General features: G+C 53.8%; 2 protein-coding genes across 10 annotated transcripts in view; both read left to right on the forward strand.

Moving 5' to 3' along the window:
- Window positions 1-8578, forward strand: part of IP6K2 (inositol hexakisphosphate kinase 2) — a 34607-nt gene extending 26029 nt beyond the window's left edge. For all 9 annotated transcript variants that reach the window (XM_038566515.1, XM_038566520.1, XM_038566516.1 and 6 more), the window contains 4 exons: window positions 42-264; window positions 3311-3486; window positions 6998-7173; window positions 7803-8578. In XM_038566515.1, coding sequence (XP_038422443.1) covers window positions 42-264; window positions 3311-3486; window positions 6998-7173; window positions 7803-8303 — 1076 coding nt within the window. In that variant the 3' untranslated portion in view covers window positions 8304-8578. The remainder of the gene's footprint in view (window positions 1-41; window positions 265-3310; window positions 3487-6997; window positions 7174-7802) is intronic.
- Window positions 8579-10322: 1744 nt separating this feature from the next.
- On the forward strand, window positions 10323-20603 carry NCKIPSD (NCK interacting protein with SH3 domain). The gene is given in 14 exon segments (XM_038566514.1): window positions 10323-10555; window positions 13025-13117; window positions 13119-13135; window positions 13381-13585; window positions 13780-13870; window positions 14038-14528; window positions 15808-15978; window positions 16127-16213; window positions 16304-16442; window positions 16523-16603; window positions 16748-16876; window positions 16969-17061; window positions 17181-17353; window positions 19706-20603. Coding segments are annotated over 14 exon segments (2145 nt in total). The 5' UTR covers window positions 10323-10384; the 3' UTR covers window positions 19910-20603.
- Window positions 20604-21180: the final 577 nt, after the last annotated feature.

Raw genomic sequence — 21180 nt, forward strand, 5'->3', positions numbered from 1 at the left:
TGGAATTAAAAGTTCTCTCTGCTCCTCACCTCCCCTTCCAGGTGTGGTGTCTGTACGCTTTGAAGAAGATGAAGACAGGAACTTATGTTTAATAGCATATCCATTAAAAGGGGACCATGGAACTGTGGATAGTGTAGACAATTCAGACTGTGAACCAAAAAGTAAGCTCCTGAGGTGGACAAACAAAAAACATCATGTCCTAGAAACGGAAAAAAGCCCCAAGGACTGGGTGAGGCAGCACCGGAAAGAGGAAAAGATGAAGAGGTATGTATGAACTCAGCAGGAGGAGAGGTGTGATCTTATTTACAACCCAGCCCCCTAGAGCTAGGACTCAAATGATAGACTTAGTCGGTGCCTTGTCACTCAGTGTCCAGTTCCCACAACTTTTCTTTAATGACTGTGGGTTATACTTTTGAAATTTGTGTTAAATATTAGCATTTTAAGATCAGTATTTTTGAAATAGAAAATGGAGAAGATATAGTAGACTTTTAAAATGTGTATCATAGGTGAAGCTAAAAGGCAATGCCAATTCTCTCTTCAGCACTGAGGTCATCTTTAGATTATAGAAATATCACAGTTCGTTTTTATTTTTTAAAAAGATTTATTTACTTTTAGAGCATAAGCATGCACATGAGCATGCAGCAGGGAGGGGCAGAGGGGGAGAGAGTGAGAAGATACTCAGACTCCCTGTGGAGCATAGAGCCCTATGTGGAGCTCCCAGCTCATGACCCTAAGATCATGACTTGAGTCAAAACCAAGAGTTGGACACTTAACCGACTCAGCCAGCCAGGCATCTCAGAAATACATGTCACATTTCTTTTGTATTTTACAGTCACATTTCTTTTTTATTTTACAATTAAGATAATCACGTGATTTTTCAATTATAGTTTGGGCATATATGAAAAGAGTTTTGTGTACTTTCTAAAACAAAAGTGACTTTTACCAAATTTAGAGAAAGCTACATAAAAGTGTACTTTTTTTTTTTTTTAAGATTTTTATTTGTTTATTCATGAGAGACAAAGAGGCAGAGACACAGGCAGAGGGAGAAGCAGGCTCCATACAGAGAGCCTGACGTGGAACTCGATCCCCGGTCTCCAGGATCATGCCCAGGATCATGCCCTGGGCTGAAGGTGGCACTAAACTGCTGAGCCACCTGGGATACCCTTTAAAAGATTTTATTTATTTATCCGAGAGAAAGCACAAGTTTGGGGGATGGGCAGAGGGAGAGGGAGAAGTAGACTGCCCAAGGGGCAAGGAGCCTGATGACATGGGGCTTGATCCCAGGACCCCAGGGTCATGACCTGAGCGGAAAAGTACCAACTGAGCCACCCAGGCCCCCCTTTAAAAATGTACCTTTAAAGATTTTTGGAGGGAGGGGGATCCCTGAGTGGCTCAGCGGTTTGATGCCTGCCTTTGGCCCAGGTGTGATCCTGGAGCCCCGGGATTGAGTCCCACATCGGGCTCCCTGCATGGAGCCTGCTTCTCCCTCTGCCTGTGTCTCTGCCTCTCTCTCTCTCTCTCTCTCTCTCTCTCTCTCTCTGTGTCTCTCATGAATAAATAAAATATTTAAAAAAATAAATAAATAAAAATAAAAAAATTTTTTGAAGTGGAATTTTACCACTTTGGCCTTTGAAAATATATCCTAAATCTAGGAATTGATTTTTTTATTTTTTAAGTATGCTCCATACCCAGCATGGAGTCCAGTGTAGGGCTTGAATTCATGACCCTGAGGTCAAGACCTGAACTAAGATGGAGAGTCAGATGCTTAACTGACTGAGCTACCCAGGTGCCCCTAGGAATTGATTTTTAAAGGGAAGTTATAATAAACAAAGGAAAGTACAGACTTAAAATGAATCAGATTTACACCATATTACCCAAATCCACTATATAAATGTAGACATGGAATGCCTAGGTGGCTCAGTTGGTTAAGTGTCCAACTCTTGATTTTGGCTCAGGTCGTGATCCTCAGGATCATGTGTTAGAGCCCTATGTGGATCTCCACACTATGCATGGAGTCTGCTTAGGATTCTCTCTCTCTTTCTCTCTCTCTCTCCTTCTTCCCCTTCTCTGTGTCAGAAACAAAAACAAACCAGGGACTCCTGGATGGCTTAGTTGGCTGGGTGTCTGCCTTTGGCTTGGGTTGTGGTCTCAGAGTCCCAGGATCTACCCCTGCATCAGGCTTCCTGCTCAGTGGGGAGTCTGCTTCTCCCTCTGCCCCTCATCTCGCTCTCTCGCTCTCTTCTCATTCACTCTCTCTCTCAAATAAATCTTTTTAAAAAAAGACATAATGAAGTCATCTGATTTGTTGTTTATTCTGCCTTATAAATGTTATTAGCCTTTTTTTTTTTTTAAGATTTCATTTACTCGTAGAGATGCAGAGAGAGAGAGAGAGAGGCAGAGACACAGGCAGAGGGAGAAGCAGGCTCCATGCAGAGAGCCTGACGTGGGACTTGATCCAGGGTCTCCAGGATCATGCTCTGGGCTGCAGGCGGCGCTAAACCGCTGCGCTACCGGGGCTGCCCCTGTTATTAGCCTTTTGTTAGGATATATAACCTGCTAGTTAATTTATTTTGAAATAAAGTCTAAACATATAAGGAATTAAAAAAAAAGACTCTGGGTTAAATTATGCCACTGTGGATAAGCAGAGTTGTAGTCACTCACTGCTGCTGCAGCTGCCCTGTGCCAGGCCCAGCGAGGAGCCATCCCATCACCTCAGGTTCCTCACTGGTAGTGGAAGACAAAATGATCAGTTGGGCATCCCTGAAATGTGGGATCCGGCTATACAGAGCCTTCCAAGTGCCGTTCCTTGTCAGAGCTTGTAAATATATAAATAATATATATAGATTGAAGTATATATAATGCAGCTAAGCAGGTTGGCTTATTCCCATGGGATTTCAATTCAGCTTTTCCTAGTTTCCAGCATTTAGAATCCGGGAACCTGCAGGTATTAGAAGCCAGGGAATGGTACCACCTAGAAGAGGGCAGTAAAGCCTGCAGCTTGGGGCAGGGGGTGGGGATAAGATGGGGGTGGTGGATTGGAGGTGCAGGGGGAGACAGGGTGTTCTCGCATCTGAGGCTTTCCTAACGGTAGAAAAAAGTGAGCTGGCCCCTCAATTTTTTAAAAATCAGCTTTCTTGAGGTATAATACACTTGTATAAAATGTATCCATTTGAAGTGTTTAATGTATACACTGAAACCCTCACCACATCAAGACCTTAAACTATCCATCACTCCAAAAGATCTTTTGTGCCTCTTTGGCCCTGAATTTTGATAAAACGTTGTGATTTATTGGCTTCTTGTCTCCTTACAGCCACAAATTAGAAGAAGAGTTCGAGTGGTTAAAAAAATCTGAAGTCTTGTACTACAGTGTAGAGAAAAAGGGGAATATCAGTTCCCAGCTTAAACACTCTAACCCATGGAGCATGAAATGTCACCAGCAGCAGTTACAGAGAATGAAGGAGAATGCAAAGCATCGGAACCAGTACAGTATCCTTTGTTCACAAAGTGTCTCTGCTTTGGGGAGAGGGAGAGGGCAGGTGAGACCCTAAGATCTCAAAGAAGCTGGGTTTGTTTTCTAGTCATGGTTGTGTCAGGATACCCTGTATAGTAACCGCAAGCAGAGCTCCGTTCCCGCAGGAACAGGGGCTGGTCTGGGAATACAGGTGGTAGGGAGGCAGGTGAGGGGCACCTCTTGCGGGGATCAACCTGCATCAGGGAGGCTTTAGCCTAGAGTACAAGGGGCTGGTCTGTGTTTTCTGAAGTCCCCAGACTGCTTACTTGCCATGGGTGGGGTGGCTGGTGGGTGCTGATCTTTCAATCCTGGTTCACCAGACTGGTATGTGAAGAATGGCACAGGGGCTTTTCTTCTTTTTCTTTTTCTTTTTCTTTTTCTTTTTCTTCTTTTCTTTTCTTTCTTTCTTCTCATTTTATTTATTCATGAGAGACACATACAGAGAGAGGCAGACACACAGGCAGAGGGAGAAACAGGCTCCATGCAGGAAGCCCTACATGGGACTCGATCCCAGGTCTCCAGGATCGTGACCTGGGCTGAAGGTGGCGCTAAACCGCTGAGCCACGGGGGCTGCCCTCTTTTTTTCCCCCTTCTAACCCATTAAGCTATGTTTCACTGATTATTTTTTTAATCTTAAACATGTTAGACATAGTATAATACTTTGAACTTATAAGTACCAGTGACCCAGGTTTAGCAGTTAATCCACTTATGTCCATCTCATGCCATGACAGTCTTCTTAAACCCAGCACTCCCAGCCGAGCTCTTTCTGAAGTGTCTCACCTGCACACACCTCAGCATGCATTTCTATGAGAAGGGTATTTTAAGGTGTTATTACCATTATTGCTCCTCAAAAGTAGACAGTAATTCCTCATTATCAAGTATCTAGCTTGTGTCCCCATTTCCCTAGTTGTCTCATAAATATATTTATACTGATGGATTGTCCAAGTGAGGTTTGAATTGGTCAAATGTTTGCATTTGGTCAAAATGTTTAAATCTCTCTCTTTTTAAGATTTTATTGAGGCAGAGACATAAGCAGAGGGAGAATCAGAATCCCTGTGGGGAGCCTGATGAGGGACTCAATCCCGGGACCTCAGGATCACACCCTGAGCCTAAGGCAGATACTCAGCCACTAAGTTACCCAGGCATCCTGTGTTTAAAGCTTTTAAAATACCCTTTCCATTTTTCTTCTTGGAAATTTCTTGTCAAAGAAACTAGGTCTTGGCGTGCCTGGGTGGTATAGTCAGTTAAGTGGCTGACACTTGATTTCAGCTTAGGTCCTGATCTCAGGGTTGTGAGATTGAGCCCCAAGTTGGCCTCCATGCTCAGCGGACAGCCTGCTTAAGACTCTCCCTCTGCCCCTCCTCCCTCAAATAAATAAATCTTTAAAAAAAGAAAGAAACTAGGTCTTCTAAAGTTTCACACCATCTGGATTTTACTGATTACATTCTTGTGTTACTCTTTTTCCTCTGTTTCCATTAAGTTGCTAATTTGATCTCCAGGCTTGATCAGATGCAGGTTTACTTTTGGGGTGGGGGTAAGAATCCCTCTGAGATAGTATTGGCTGTTAGCAAGTACACTATTTTGTCTTTTTCCTCCTGTATTGATATCGTCTTAGATCCCTTTTCCCACTAGGTGATTTTCTAGTTTTGTCATTCCTTCTTAGCTGGAATCCATAAACTTTTCCTCATCAACTGTATGCTTTTGCTGAGGTATGGTTGTTATAGGAAAGGCAAATTAAATGTTTCTTTTTCCTTTATTTACTAAATATTTGGAATAATGGGTGGGTTTTTCACCATCCTCCAAAGATGACTAGTGAGTTTTTCAACATCACTATAAATCTGTGAATTTATTTATTTATTTTTTAATTTTTATTTATTTATGACAGTCACACACACAGAGAGAGAGAGAGAGAGAGGCAGAGACATAGGCAGAAGGAGAAGCAGGCTCCATGCACCGGGAGCCCGACGTGGGATTCGATCCCGGGTCTCCAGGATCACGCCCTGGGCCAAAGGCAGGCGCCAAACTGCTGCGCCACCCAGGGATCCCTAAATCTGTGAATTTAAACATACTTGATATGGTTTATTCCATTTGTAGTTTTTATCTTTACTGATGTGCAAATTCTCCCATGTTTGGTCTTTTAAAATAGGCTATTGAGCCCTTCTGACACAATCACGGTAGTCTGTGATGGCTGCCTTACTTTCTGGTATGAAAAGATGGTCCCAAGGTCATGTATGTTTTCTGTTCCAGATGTGAGTTCCTCATTCCTCTAAGGCAGGAGTTAAAACATTTTCAGTAGGGGGCCAAATAGTAACCTAAACATGAGGCTTTGCAGGCTGTACAATCAGTCTGTCATAGCTCTGCCATTGTGGCATGAAAGTAGCTATAGATAATTAAATTTATGAATGAGCATGACTGTATCACCAAGATTTGCATATCCTTTAATTTGTGTATGTCATGAAGTATTCTATGTTTTTTGATCTAAAAATTTAAGAATGATTTCTAGTTTACAGGTCATACAACAAGTAGGGATCCAGGGAAAGGGCCATTTATGGGTCTGGGGGGGTCTCAGGGCTCTGGGAAACTGATCAGAATTTGGTGGTGCTGGAGTCTTAGAACCGAGTCTTGAATTCCACTCAGATGAGACTTCAGATACTGAGTCTCAATGGGTCTGGAATCCCAGGGAGTCTCAATCCCAGAGTTAGGCTTACAGGTCTGGAGTCCTCAGAGTTGGCTCTCAAGGGCCTACCCTTTCTTGGGGGTGCGGGCTCTTGGGGTTCTAGTCCTCATGAGTCTGGGGTCTCAGGGTCAGATGCTCAAACTACCTATCTGTTGGAGGTCCCAGCAGGCCTGGGGCTCTCTGGGGTTGGTACCGAGAGCCTACAATGGGGCCCAGTTTAGGGACCTCGGAGGCCGGGCTAGGGAGGGGCATGCTCACCAATCCCTGCCCCAGGAAAACTGGTCTGGGTGCTAGGGGTGCTTATACATCTATCTTGTCATTGTTTCTAGCCGTTTTTGGTGCCACACAACAGGGAAATACACATTTATTTTAATGAGAAAATTTTTCATGAGTTCGTACAGATATTTCCAGTTCACATATAAGGCTACAGGATTTACTTATTTGGTGTCTGTTTATAACTTAGGACAATCTGGTGTGGAACCCTCTTCCCACGTCTTGCTAATAAGTTCAGGAAGTGTGTGTGTGTGTGTGTGTGTGTGTGTGTGTGTGTGTCTGTGTCTGTGTCTGTGTCTTCCAGGCTGGGGGAACCCAGGCCTGTGTCAAACCTAGAACCAGCCAGTTCCTGGACAAGAATTAAATGTGCCTTTTAGCCTTGGGCTCCCTATGTGGGGGGATAGCAGGACTGAGGGGGCCCTCTGTGGACTCAGGCTTCTTTGAGGTACTGTGTGCAGGCATTGTGCCCTGGGAGTGCCAAGGCCCCATGTAGCAGCACTTTCTTTTTAGAGCGAGGACTGTCCTTAACCACTCAGAATTCATCTTACTGGAAAACCTGACTTCCCGCTATGAGGTGCCTTGTGTCCTGGACCTCAAGATGGGTACCCGCCAGCATGGTGATGATGCTTCAGAGGAGAAGGCAGCCAACCAGATCCGCAAGTGCCAGCAGAGCACATCTGCAGTCATTGGTGTCCGTGTGTGTGGCATGCAGGTGAGGGGAATGGAATGCTGGTGCATAGCGTGGGTGGGTTAGGGTATTCAGTAGCTGCCACTCCTGAACCCTGGCATATAGTCCTGTTTTCTCAAGATTCCAGCGTGGCTGAGCAAGTCTGTCGCTTTCTGATAAAAAGAATGCATGCCTGGATGAACCCTCTGGGGCTGTCCTGTTTGAGTGCAGAGCCTCTGTACAGGAGCAGGAATAAAGGCAAGAAGGTTAGGCTCTCTCCACTAATCCATACACCAAGCAAGGGCCTGGGGACAGAACTAGATCAGAGGGCTGCATCCTGAATGGGTGTTTTTTGTTTTGTTTTGTTTTGTTTTTTTTAAGATTTTATTTATTTATTCATGATAGACACAGAGAGAGACAAAGGCAGAGAGAGAAGCAGGCTCCCTGCAGGGAGCCTGATGTGGGACTCGATCCCAGGACTCCAGGACCACGCCCTGGGCCGAAGGCAAGCACCAAACTGCTGAGCCATCCAGGGATCTCCCTGAACGTGTTTTGATCAGAGGATTGCGTCTTGTGTGACAGGTGTCTGATCCAGGGCTGTTGTATTGCTCTTGGCCAGGGTTCAGGCTTTGAGATAGCTGTCGGTACCTAACCTGCTGGTCTCCTTCCCACAGGTGTACCAAGCAGGCAGCGGGCAGCTAATGTTCATGAACAAGTACCATGGACGGAAGCTATCTGTGCAGGGCTTCAAGGAGGCACTTTTCCAGTTTTTCCACAATGGTCGGTACCTGCGACGTGAGCTCCTAGGCCCTGTGCTGAAGAAGCTGGCTGAGCTCAAAGCCGTTTTGGAGCGACAGGAGTCCTACCGCTTCTACTCAAGCTCCCTGCTGGTCATCTATGATGGCAAGGAATGGCCTGAGGTGGCCCTGGACTCAGATGCTGAGGACTTGGAGGACCTGTCAGAGGAGTCAGCTGACGAATCTGCTGGTGCCTATGCCTACAAGCCCATCGGCACCAGCTCAGTGGACGTGCGCATGATCGACTTTGCACATACCACCTGCAGGCTGTATGGCGAGGACAGCGTGGTACACGAGGGCCAGGATGCTGGCTATATCTTTGGGCTCCAGAGCCTGATAGACATTGTCACAGAGATCAGTGAGGAAAGTGGGGAGTGAGCTTGCTGGCTGCACCAGCACCCGAGAGACTCTCTGTGTCCCAGGCACAGCTGTGCTGCGTCGGGGAGAAGGCCAGTATGGCCAGGCCGTTGGCCCCTGCAGCCTGGAGCTGATGTGCAGAGGCCTCTGTGAGTCCCAGCCTGAGCCAGCCCCAACCGCGTTTGGAGTCTTTTATTTATTTTAACTATTTCTTCAACATTCCACATTTGATGATGCAGATACCTCTTTCTTCCCTGAGTGTAAATGTTCTAATACAAATCTTTTTGTTAATTGTACACAGTGCTGCTGTTGTTCTTACTAGGGGCAGTCAGCCAGCCCCTTTCCCAACCCTCAGAAGTTTCACACATGCTGTCTCCTCCACCCTAGTCCTGGAATATTCGCCTTGCCACTGCCCCCACCTCACAGACCCTAAAGTCCCCACAGCTTCTTGGCTCGGTCCTTGGGTCTCTTTGGGGTTAGTATCGGCTTAGTGTCCAGCACTCCCTAAGCAAAGAACTACTTGACTCTTGATACATGTCTTTCCCTGCCCTCCATGCAGCCTAAGACAAAGTTGGGCAGCATGTGTGTCAGACCTTGAATCCAGCTCCTGCACCACTGGCAGCAGCTAATTGGTTGGTCACTGTGATGTCAGACGTGCTAGAGCCAAACTGGGGCCTCAAGTAGCTGTCAGGCTCTGGTCTGTTGGCAACTATGGGCTCCATGGCAAAAGGTCCTAGGAGGTGGGGAGTCCCAGTGAGAAAGTGTTCTGGGCAGTGTGGTCCTCTTAGCCATACCACATGTCACCGCTGCTACCCACAGCTATGCCAGTCTCATCCACACAGCCCCAGGCAAAGCAGCCCCTAAGAGCTACTTCTTTGCTAGGAGGGCCCTGGGAGGTGTGGCAGGAGGTCTTGAACTGCAGAACCAGACACCTGGGAGAAGCCAAGGTAGGGTCCTGATGTCCAGTTCTAACAGCCCCACACCTCCCCAAAACTCCCAGCACCTCCTCCAAGGCCCACTATGCCTATGTGCACTATATCCACAAATGCCAACGGTTTGTGCCCACAGTCCCTGCACCCTGGGCCCAGGCTTCTAGTGGTGAATGTGGCAGGACCAGTCCCTGGACAGGAATAGGAGGCCCCCAGGACCCTTAGGGCCGCTCCCCTGGGTCCCTCCCTCTCAAGACATCAAGGACAGGTCAGGGCTGACTGGAAAGGGGTGCAGGGATAAGTAAGTTCTTGAGGCCACAGAGCACCCCCCTCCCCACCCTCAGCAGCTCTCTTGTCTGCTCAGAAGGGAGCATCAGAAGTCCGATAATTTGAAGTTGACCTATAAAGACAACAAGGGCAATGTGACAGCGACTGAAATTGTGTGATAACCTTAGGTTGTGAGGAAGGGAAATGAGTCCCTGGCAGAGGAAACCCTATGGAAGACCCACAATAGAGGAGTAGAGAGAAGCTAGCGGAGAGAGTAGGTGAGTGGGCAGCAAGGACTGGCGGATGGGAACTGCCGACCTGGTTTCGTGCCTGTGGCTGGAGTAGGGACTCGGAGGAGAGGGGTCCTGAAGCCTGCAGACACCAAGGAGACCGGTCCCCGCGGGCGCCTCCCAGTGTTGGATCAGCGAGATGCAACAATGGGACTACGCCGCTGCTTAGTAGGTCAGGATCCACTCCCCCAGCGCGCCCGGCACGCTGGGGACTAGAGCGCAGGACACAGGCGCTGCCTGTGGGCTGCGGGCGGTGCGCTCCTTCGGGAGGTAGGACGGGCCGCAGCACCTGGGCTGGGGTGGAGGGCCAGGCGGGAGGAGCTGGGGCGGGCGAGAGAGGCTGCGAGGCTCGGAGTCTGGGGGGCCGGACCCGACTCACCGCAGACTGGAGCCGCTCGGGGCCGCACCACCCCGCTCGGGGCCGCCAGGGGGCGCCGCGATCCGCGCGGGGGCCGCCCCTCTCCCGAGGCGGGGCTGCGGCGGGAGGGCGGGTGCGCGCACGCGTCATGTGTCACGGGGCGGGGCGGGGCGGGGCGATCTCGGTGCTCCGGGCCTGGCGTCCTGGTTCCGCAGCCCCCGCCGCCTCCACTGCCCCGGCGCGGCCCGGCCCGGCCCCATGTATCGTGCGCTCTACGCGTTCCGCTCGGCGGAGCCCAACGCGCTGGCGTTCGCGGCGGGCGAGACCTTCCTGGTGCTGGAGCGCAGCAGCGCGCACTGGTGGCTGGCGGCGCGGGCGCGCAGTGGCGAGACGGGCTACGTGCCTCCCGCCTACCTGCGCCGCCTGCAGGTGAGTGTGCCCCTCCTCGGCCGGGCCTCCGCGGTCCCTAGACTGGGCCCCTTTGTAGGCTCTCGGTACCGACCCCGGAGAGCCCCAAGCCCGCCGGGACCTCCCGCAGATAGGGGGTTTGAGCACCTGACCCTGAGACCCCAGACTCATGAGGACTGGAACCCCAAGAGCCCGCACCCCCACGAAAGGCCAGGCCCTTGACAGCCAACTCTGAGGACTCCAGACCAGCAAGCCTAACTCTGGGACTGAGACTCCTCGGGATCCCAGACCCATTGAGACTCAATATCTGAATCCTCATCTGAGTGGAATTCAAGACTCGGTTCTGAGATTCCAGCACCACCGAATTCTGATCAGTTTCCCAGATCCCTGAGACCCTAGGCCCATAATCGGCCCTTTTCCTGGATCCCCGGGATCCCACACTCTTGCCTCCCACCTTCAGACCCCCAGCTGGAGCCACTGCCTCCACCACTGAGACCACCTGTTTCCCCGACCATCCTCTCTGTCCCTACTCCTCCACTGAGACCCTAGTGTCATTGATAATCCACTGAACCTCCAGACCTCAGTGTCTTTGACTCTCCTGTACTCAGCCACCCCCTAAGCTCATCTTTAGACTGCCACCCCGCCACCCTCTTGGAACCAAAGATCTCAGCCCCTGTTGACACTGCCTGTCACTACTCTCCCCAAACTCCCCATCACAAGCCTCCAGCCCTGACTTTCCAGACTAATTCTCTCTAAAAGTGAAAAGTTCCATCCCTCCTTGTCCCCAGCCTGGGGTGGGGGGCGCTCCTGTTGTGAGGAAGTGAGGCCTCTTCATGGCTTCCCCTGGGCTGTCGCCCTGTTTCCTTCCAGTGGAGGCTGCATCTCCAGTTCCTGTTTCCCCAAGAATAGTCCTGCTGTGGGGGCTGGGGTGCAGTGTCTCCAGCCGGTGTCTATTCTGACCTCAGGGGAAAGGAGGGCCTGGAGCCTCCAGGCCTGGCCTGTGCCAGACACCCCCGCCCCATCCTAGTCCCTAGTCCTTAAGAAACATCCTGTCCCAGCCCAGTTCAGGACAGAAATAACAGGATAAATTTGGAGATGTCATCTGGTCTTACCAGAGAGGATGCGCCCTAGGGCCAGGACCCTCAGTTTGCTCCCATCTAGGAGTGCCTGGGGTGTGTGACTGGGGCCCTGGACACAGGGCTGCTGGCTCTGGAGTGAGCGTGTCAGACCCAGCCTCCCTGGAGTTGGGGGCCTATTGGAACACTCTTCTTCAAGGGACCATGAGGCTCCTCTCCAGGGTCCCCTGGGGCTTGGTGTTCAGTGAGGGCCAAGAGGCTGCCCTCCCCCTCCTAGTCTCTTTCTGCATATCTCCCTGTCTTTGTCTCCCTAACTCTGTCTCTGTCTGCCATTCCAACTCTCTGCCTTTCTCTGTCTCCAGCTCTCAATTTCTTTCTGCGTTGTCTCCCTCTGCCTGTCTCTTCCTTTCCCTCCTTCCCTCTATCCCTCCCTCCCTCTCCCCCCCTTTCCTGTTTTCTATGGATAGGTGTTTCTTTTTCTGTCCCGCTTTCTGCTTGCTGTCTGCCTGTAGCATACCCCATGCTACCTGGAGGGCTTTGCTGACCTCTGTATCCATCTGTCTGGCCCCATCAGAAAGCCTCTTAGACCCCGCTTGAAGTGACGTCACCTCAGTTCTGAGACTACCATGTAGCCCTATGGCCCATCGTGGACAGGGGAGGGGTGGAGGTGGATGGTTGCCCAGCTGCCACCCTCTGCTCTGCACACTGTGCCAGGCTGGCTGGGGGGATTAGACTCCTGAGTTGCTGGGTCTGGCAGTACAGAATCTGGGGCAGGGGCCAGGCCCCTCTCTTATGTCCATCCATACCACAAACACAGAACTGCTGCTTCCCAGGGCAATTCTGGAACAGCTAGGGGTTATGAGAGCTAGAAGCAGGGGTGGAAAGAGGGGATCCCCTTGGCCCATCCTCAGCTGGTCCGTCAGGCCCCCAGGATCTGCAGAAGGCTCTACGAGGACAGGGCTATTCTGGAGTGTGACCTTGGTTTTGAGAAGGATACACAAGATCCAGAGTGATTTGTTAAGGGTTCCAGACACTAGAGGCTCCCTGCTTGGCATTTCAGCCTGGGCCCTGAGCCAAGCCTGGGAATAGACTAGGTATGTACTCCTGGTCTCAAGCTAAGGGTCCCTGGGCTTGTTTTTGTTCTAGATCCCTGATTCTCAGAGAGCCTCACTGTGGGGCCTGACTGGGGCCCTAATATGTAAAGCAGCAGCATGGGGCCACCCCGCACCCCAGCTCCCTGAGTGACACAATTTGAGAACCTTCATATTCTAGTTCAGCTTTTTGTGCTCATGTCTCGCATTCCAGGCCTTAGCTGTAATGTTCCTTGGCCTGCCCTGGGTTCCATCCTGGGCTAGATGTGGGTTCACCCTCACTAGGCCCCCAGATCTAACTGCCCATCCTTGCCCCTGCCCAGGGCCTGGAGCAGGATGTCCTCCAAGCGATTGACCGGGCCATTGAGGCTGTGCACAATGCAGCCATGCGGGATGGTGGCAAGTACAGCCTGGAAGCAGCGTGGAGTCCTCCAGTGAGTGGGGGAGGGGGAGGGCGCCCTCCCCCTCCTCATCCCTGTGTGCATAGTCGGGTGGGGGTCCTTCAGTGAGTACTGGGGATGTCTGGAGGGTAGAGTCAGAGGGTAGTGCAGAGTGGGGTGGAGCGGGAGGGAGGGGGGAGGAGCCTGGGCTGTGAGGGGCATCCTGCAAGCAGGCAGCATGTAAGGACTTCAGGAGTTTTAAGGTAACTCACCCAGTAATCTCCCCGTCCCTCCATCAGAAAGCTGATCCACCACCGGAAAGAGACCCTGTCTCGCAGAGGCCCCTCAGCCTCCAGTCCTGCAGCTATGACCCCGTCCACCAGTGATCACCATTTGGACGCTGCTGCCGCCAGACAACCCAATGGGATGTGTCGAGCTGGGTTCGAGCGGCAGCACAGCCTGCCCAGTTCGGAGTATCTTGGGGCCGATGGAGGCCTCTACCAGGTATGTGGTGAGGATATCCCAGGGAAGGGAGGTGAGTGGAGCTTTAGGCTTGGTCCAGAGGTGCCAGAAGTCACTTGGGTCAGTGATGCAGACAGAGCCATGGCCCCGCCCATGCCAAGAGCCCAGGGCCCTAGTCAGGCCGGTTCCCCAGGTGTGGCAGCCCGTCCTCCCAGATCCCACTTCTGTCCTCCCAGATCCCGCCACAGCCTCGCCGAGCAGCTCCCGCCACGCCGCCCCCGCCCGTGAAGCGCCGAGACCGAGAGGCCCTGATGGCCCTGGGAAGTGGTGAGAAGGCAGGGTTGGGGCAGTTAGTGGGACACCCTGTGCTTGGAATGGTTGCCCTGCTTGTGTCAGGAAGTTGGGGGCTCTGGGCTGGGGGGGTGGGGCTCAGGGCCTGGAGGGGTAAGGGCCCAGGGGGCTGTCCCAGCACAGCATCCACTCTCTGCCCACAGGCGGCCGCAACACCACACCCTCCGGGGGCAGTTCTGTGTCCAGCGGCTCCTCAGTCAGCAGCACCTCCCTTGACACGCTCTGTACCGGCTCTAGCTCGTCTGAGCTGGGCCCCAGCTGCTCACCCACGCCCCCACCCGTGCCCCGCCGAGGCACCCATACCACTGTGTCCCATGCTCAGCCCCCTCCCTCCAAGGTGCCGGCCCCTGAGCCCCCTGCAGAGGAGGTAGCAGTCGATACCACCTCAGCCCCTGATGAGCTGGAGGCCCTGGGTGCTCTGAGCCTGGGGACCACAGACGAGAAGGTGGTGGCTGAGCCTGCCGTGCCCAGGACCATCGGGGCAGAGCTGATGGAGCTTGTGCGGAGAAACACCGGCCTGAGCCACGAGCTATGCCGTGTGGCCATTGGCGTCGTGGTGGGTCACATCCAGGCCTCTGTGCCGGCCAGCTCGCCTGTCATGGAGCAGGTCCTCCTCTCGCTGGTAGAGGGCAAGGTGAGGGTGGGTGGCAGGGCCAGAGGCCTCCCCCTCCTGGGGCCACCCTGCCTTCCCTGCCCCGTTCCCACCCTCACACTTGTGTTCAGCCTTAACTTGACAGGTGCCTGTTGAGCTCTTGCTTGGCCTTCATTGTGCTGGGTGCCTAGGGACCTTTGAGCTGATCCCTGAAGGAGAAAGGGTGGAAGAGCATTCTGGGCAGATGCTTAGCTAGACAGGGGCCGGAAGGCAGGACCAAGCGTAGCTCGCAGGAGAAGTGGTTCAAGGCCAGCATGGCAGTAGGGCCGGGAGTGAGGGAACAGGTGGGGTGGGAGGAGGTGAGGCTTGGGGCTTGTGACAGATGAGACCAGATGTGAGTAGCCGGGAGTCCTCTCTGGCTGCAGGGGAGGAGTGGACACAGGGTGTGAGAGAGCACAGTGCCGTGCTGGCCTTGACAGTGGAGAGGAGTGGGTGCTTCAAGAGCTGTGGCAGAGACCTCAGTGTTGACTCAGGTGTGAGTCAGGTGCGTGGGCATCACAGATGGGTGGGATCCTTTGCCAGGGCTGAGGCGCTGGTCAGGAAGCAGGATTGGAGGGCAGTGAACCATCTCCAGATGGGGACCAGATGGGCCCAAGGTCCTTCCTTAGGGCCCTAGGACCCGGCAGCTGCAGTGGGGGCGTGGGGATGGGTGCAGCAAGTCCCCAGGCTTGTCTGTGCCGGGCGGGACAGGTGCTGTCAGCCTGGGAGCACTCGGGAGACAGGATGTGGCAAGATGACAAGGCCCGACGCCATGTGGTGTGGTGGATTCAGAGAGTAGCATCTCAGTCACATTCAGGCAGTGACGGTCGGTAGCCTTCCATATGGAAGATGTTTATACAGGTCTGGGATGAGAGGCAGGTACTTGGAAGGCACCACAGATCTAGTGGGCAGGATCTAGTCCCAGCAGGTTATCAGGCCTAGGGCAGAGGAGTCACTCGCAGAGGCAGTGTAGACCTGGGCTAGTGCCCTTGGGAGCTTTGGTGTTGAGGTGGGCCATGGGAGCAGGTCTTTAGTGGGAGCCCAAGGCGGGGCAGAGGGGAGGAAGAAAGAGAACCAGGGGCTGGTCCCCTCACAGGTTCTGGGAGGACACAAACTAGGGGCAGCTCTGAGAGGCGAGGCTGGGTACCCTTGCCTGACGTTGGCTTGGAGCTCATGCCCCTGACATCCTCAGGGTCTGGGTTGACTTCCAAGCCTCAGGGGCTTCCTGAAGATGGTGATGGGCAAGGAGTGTGCTGAGTTGTGCCTCACCCTCTCCCTCCAGGACCTGAGCACCGCCCTGCCCTCTGGGCAGGTCTGCCATGACCAGCAGCGGCTGGAGGTGATCTTTGCAGACCTGGCTCGGCGGAAGGATGATGCCCAGCAGCGCAGCTGGGCCCTGTACGAGGACGAGGGTGTCATCCGCTGCTACCTGGAGGAGCTGCTGCACATTCTGGTGCGGGGTGGGGCCCACGGGTGTCTCTCCCCTCCCCCTACACCATCCCCCTCTAGTGCTTAGGAGTGTCCCTGGCATGTACTCAGCTCACCTGTGCGTGTGGCCATGTGGCTCCCACTGAGTCTGTCACGCTTCCTCCTCCCCGCAGACTGACGCAGACCCTGAAGTTTGCAAGAAAATGTGCAAGAGAAATGAGTTCGAGTCTGTCCTGGCTTTGGTGGCCTACTACCAAATGGTGTGTGTGAAGCAGAGGGGCGGGGGGGCATGGGGACACCCAGGTAGAGGGGCAGGTTCTGGGCACTGAGTACACAGGGTCTCCTGCCAGGAGCACCGGGTGTCATTGCGGCTGCTGCTCCTCAAGTGCTTTGGTGCCATGTGCAGCCTGGATGCAGCCATCATCTCCACACTCGTGTCATCTGTGCTGCCTGTGGAGCTGGCACGAGACATGCAGACAGACACACAGGGTGAGGCTTGGGGGAGCTTCCTGCCACATGGGGGGTTCCCACTGTCTGTGGGGGCTCTCACCGCCTGCCTTGCCCTCCAGATCACCAGAAACTCTGTTACTCTGCCCTCATCCTGGCCATGGTCTTCTCCATGGGAGAGGCAGTGCCCTACGCACACTATGGTAAGCGGGCTGGGAGCCTGTGGGGCTGGGGACCCGCTTGCCTGGGGCTGACAGGGATAGGGCATTCTGGGGCTGACAGAAACCCAGGCGGGTGGGTGGGGTGCAGAGGCCGGGAGGGCTCAGATCCTGTGTGCCCCTGCCCAGAGCACCTGGGCACTCCTTTCGCCCAGTTCCTGCTGAGCATCGTCGAGGATGGGCTGCCCCTGGACACCACAGAGCAGCTGCCGGATCTCTGCATGAACCTGCTTCTGGCTCTCAACTTGCACCTGCCAGGTGGGGGCAGGGCCCGGCGGGAGGTGATTGACCGACTAGGGGCTCCTCGCTTGGTGCCCGTGCACTGTGTCTACACCCATGTCCTTCCTCAGCACCTGACCAGAACGTCATCATGACCGCTCTTAGCAAACACTCCAACGTCAAGATCTTCTCTGAGAAGCTGCTGTTGCTCCTGAACAGAGGAGGTGAGGGAATCTGTGTGGTGCCACTTCACTGTCCTTTGGCTCCGTGACCCCATGACCCCTTGTGGTGGCTATAGGCCCCGCACAACGACCACCCTGAGCCCTCTTCCCCCGCCTCCTAGACGACCCCGTGCGCATCTTCAAACATGAGCCGCAGCCGCCACACTCCATCCTCAAGTTCCTGCAGGATGTATTCGCCAGCCCCGCCACAGCTGCCATCTTCTACCACACGGACATGATGGCGCTCATTGACATCACTGTGCGCCACATCGCGGACCTGTCACCTGGAGACAAGGTGCCTGGAGGTGGCTGCGGCAGGGCTGGGAGCTGTGTAGAAACTGAAACAAAATGAAGGGGAAACAGGACACTGAGCGGAGACTGGGGACAGGGTTGCAGCTGGAGCCAGGTCAATGTGGGGGCCACTCAGAATCCATGGCAGTTGTGCCCAGACCCAGAGGAGCCCTGGTGAGCTGATCTGGGCCAGGCTGCCTACACAGAGCTGGGGTAGAGGAAACCAGGTGGTCAGGCAGGAGACCCTCAAGGAAGCAGCCACAGCTGTCGAGGGGGCCCGGGTGGGCCATGAGAGGCCATGGCCACGGGGGAAGAGGTCAGGTTTGCGTGCATCAGAGATGAGTCCCTGGGCTTGCCCTGGACTTCTGTTGAACAACCAGGCGGATGAAGTGTGATTGCAGAGGTGGGGAGGCACTCTCTGAGGGGGGAGATAGAGTTGCGTTTTGATGTATTGAGATCGAGAAGATAACCACTAGACAGCCAGGTCCAGAGCATGTCAGGGAGCGATGGAGAGTTGGGATGGAAGGGACACAACTGTGCCATCGCCTTTGCACAGATGTGATGGGCAGCCTGTTTCAGGGCCACCACCGCAGGTGTGAGCACAGCGAGGACAAGTAGGGAGGAACCCAGGAGAAAACCCAGAGGCCAAGAGCCCAAAGTGCAGGGCTCAGAGGAAGTGGGAGACGAGCTGTCTCTACAGTTAGGAGCCTGAGTAAGACGGCGGCTATGAATTGGCTGTTGGGATTGCCCCACAGAGGCTAAGGTGACTGACAAGCTATATCTGTGCAGTGGAGGGTGAAGGGTCCGAATGGAACATTTAAGAGAGAATTTGAAGTTGGAGGGGAGTGAAGGGGGACATTGGAAGACATTAACAGAGACAACTCCTGTGAGTCTTCCTATAAAGGGAGCAGAAAAGTGAGGGTGGGGGGCACCCACTGGAGGGAGATGTGGGTGTCAGGAAGTATTTTAAAGGTAGGAAGATATCTGGGCCAGAGAGAATGATCCAGTAAACATCAAGAAATGGCTGACGTGTTCAGGAGAGGGGCCACTGCTCTGGCGAGGAGATCAGGTGCGCGGGGGAGAGCCTGGGCCTGTGGATGGATACCCCCCACACCCCCACAGCGGAGGCCAGGGCGGCTCATCCTGGTGGGGACAGGTGAGATGTGGAAGTTGGGAGGGCAAGACAGGAGCGTTCAGAAAGGTCACTAGTTTTCCCCATGAAGCACAAGGCCAGCTGTCCAGGCACTTTAGATCTGGAAACCGGGAGAAAGTGGGCAAGTAGCTCACACACCCTGAAGTGAGGGAGTCCAGGACAGTGCTGCACGTCCGTGTGACATCTGTGATAGGGAAGGAAGTTCAGGCCTGCACACAGCCTTGTGGCTGACTACTGCTTAGACGCTGGGAGGTGATTTGCAGGTGCTGCAGGGTTGGACTGCAGGGTTGTCTGACCAAGGTTGGGGATTACAGGGCGATGCTGCCCAAAGAAGGTATTGACTCCTCTAACCACAGGTACAGAGAGAAGTGAGGGATGGTGACAGGGGTCAGTGAAGGGGACAGACAAATGGGAAGCACTGGGGTCAGATTAATGGGTTGGGTGTCTCAGCGAGGCAAAGGAGCAGCTGGGGTATCCAACTGGAGAGGCTACTGAAGCATTTTCAGCCAAAGGTGCCGGGTTGGGGAGGTGGATGCTGGAGCTGGCTGCCACATATGTGGAAGGGAGGGCGGCAGCCAGGTCCTAGAGGGTGTTGGATATGAAGGGTGCATCAGGACACCTGTGTTTTGACCGTGCCCTTTAGTAAGAAAAAAAAAAACACGAGAAAGCCTTCAGTTTGGGGAAGATAGGGAAGGTCATGAGTTTGATGGTAGATATATGGGACAAGCTCTCTTTGAGGTGTGCAGGAGGTGAAAAGTGAGCAGTTGATATTCTCATCTGGAGCTCACTAGAGAGGGCCAGAGGTATAAGTGTGGATCATCATTTGAAGCTGTGGGTGTGAGTGAGATCTTCCAGGGTAAGAGGAGGGAGTGAGAAGCAGGGGTCTCCTGACCAGACAGTGCCCCGTAAGAGCCCAGCATTGAAGATGGGCAGGAGCTGGCCGTTTCCCGTTGCCACATCTCTGAGCCAGAGCTCCGAAGGTCTGGCCGCGTTCTGGGACTGCCTGTGTCTGAGATGATCCATTCCCTCACTCACTCAGTGGCTCTCGAAGGCCAATTCTGTTCCAGGCATATTGTGGGTGCCAGGGGTGCAACCCTGATCTCCAGTGCTAGGGGCCCCTTGGCCCACGGGGCAGCCTGTTGCTGTCTGGTGGTGGTGGCAGTGCCTCCCTAGGGTCTCTGAGCTTGCCCACTCTTCCCACAGCTGCGCGTGGAGTACCTCTCCCTAATGCATGCCGTGATCCGTTCCACGCCCTACCTGCAGCACCGCCACCGGCTCCCTGATCTGCAGGCCACGCTGAGGCGCATCCTGACCGAAGAGGAAGCCTCACCTCAGGGCCAGATGGACCGCATGATTGTCCGAGAGATGTGCAAGGAATTCCCCGTGCTGGGCGAGGACCCCAGCTAGCGCCTTCCCTCCCTCCCCTGCAGCCCTGGTCACAGTGCAGGGGATAAGGAAGCTTGGCCCTTAGAATGTTTTGCACAGATAGTGCGGGGGGAGGTCGTGGTGAAAAGGGACCCAAGCAGGGCCCCCCACCTGAAGTACAGCCAATACAAGGGGCCAAGTGCAAGATTGGGGACCACGCTCTGGGAGCTGTGCTGGGGCAGAGGGCCTGTGTGAGCCAAAGGGCCCCCCCCCAACTCCTGGTAGGTTGCCTCTTCAGCATGCCCCCTCCCCTCAACACAGATGCACACTCAGAGTCCTGCTGCTGCTCCAGGCTGGGCCAGAGCCCCCATCCCTGTCCTGCCTAGTCTGGGTCCTGGGCCTCAGCAAGCCGTGTCCTTGGGGTAAGGGCAGGCACCTTCCGCCAGCTCTGTTCTTTGCCTTAGCTTTGCAGTGAGTGCTGCTCATGTGCTTCCCCCCTCCCCTTGGGGGTCGCTTTCCCTTGCTCCTACCCCCAGAGGTCTTGGCCAAGCTGCTGCTCTGAAAGCAGAATCTTAGAAACAGGCCATCTAATTCTGGAGCTTCATAGGATACGGTGATGGCACTCAGGACGCCAATGACGGAATCTATTTTCTCTGTAAAGACAGACTGAAAAGCCATGTGTATTTTCCTGTGTGCTGCAGCTCACCTTTGGAAATAAATCACAGGCATCTGGAAACAGGCTGTGTGATCAGCAGCCCTGTATGATCCTGGGTTGTGGTGGGAGAGGACGGGAAGGGGCACTGGGGCTTCAAGACCTTGCCACTTGCTTGCCTTGACCTCTCCACTATAAGGAGGGGATGCTCCCTAAGAGGCCTGTTGGGGTCCCTTGACCTCTGTTCCAGTCTCTCCCTGAGTTCCCATTTCTAGTTCTTCTGGGCCACAGCTAAGCCAGCGAGCTAAGCCCCGCCGTCCGTTTGCAGGTGACTGCCCTTCCAGACCTCACTTCGACCCTGTTTGAAACCCTGTCCTCCGTAGCTGACTTCAAATTAAGCAGGCCCCACTGCAGCCCCAGCCTCCCTGCATGTCCAGGCCCTGCTCAGCTCTATTCCCTTCCTCATTCTGTCAGTGGGTCCAACAAGATCCCCTTTATTTTTCAGTCTCAGAGATTTGGTCGTTAGAGTAGGGCAAAGAGTATCTCAAGGAGCATGTGGTTCAATTTGCACTACTATTTGCAGATAGGGACCATTTGGCAAAAACTTCATTTTCCATGTGTGCTCCCATGTTAACAAAGGCTCTCACCATAAAGGGGGGAG

This window comes from Canis lupus, chromosome 20 (genome assembly GCF_011100685.1).
Source record: "Canis lupus familiaris isolate Mischka breed German Shepherd chromosome 20, alternate assembly UU_Cfam_GSD_1.0, whole genome shotgun sequence".
Lineage (NCBI taxonomy): Eukaryota > Metazoa > Chordata > Mammalia > Carnivora > Canidae > Canis > Canis lupus.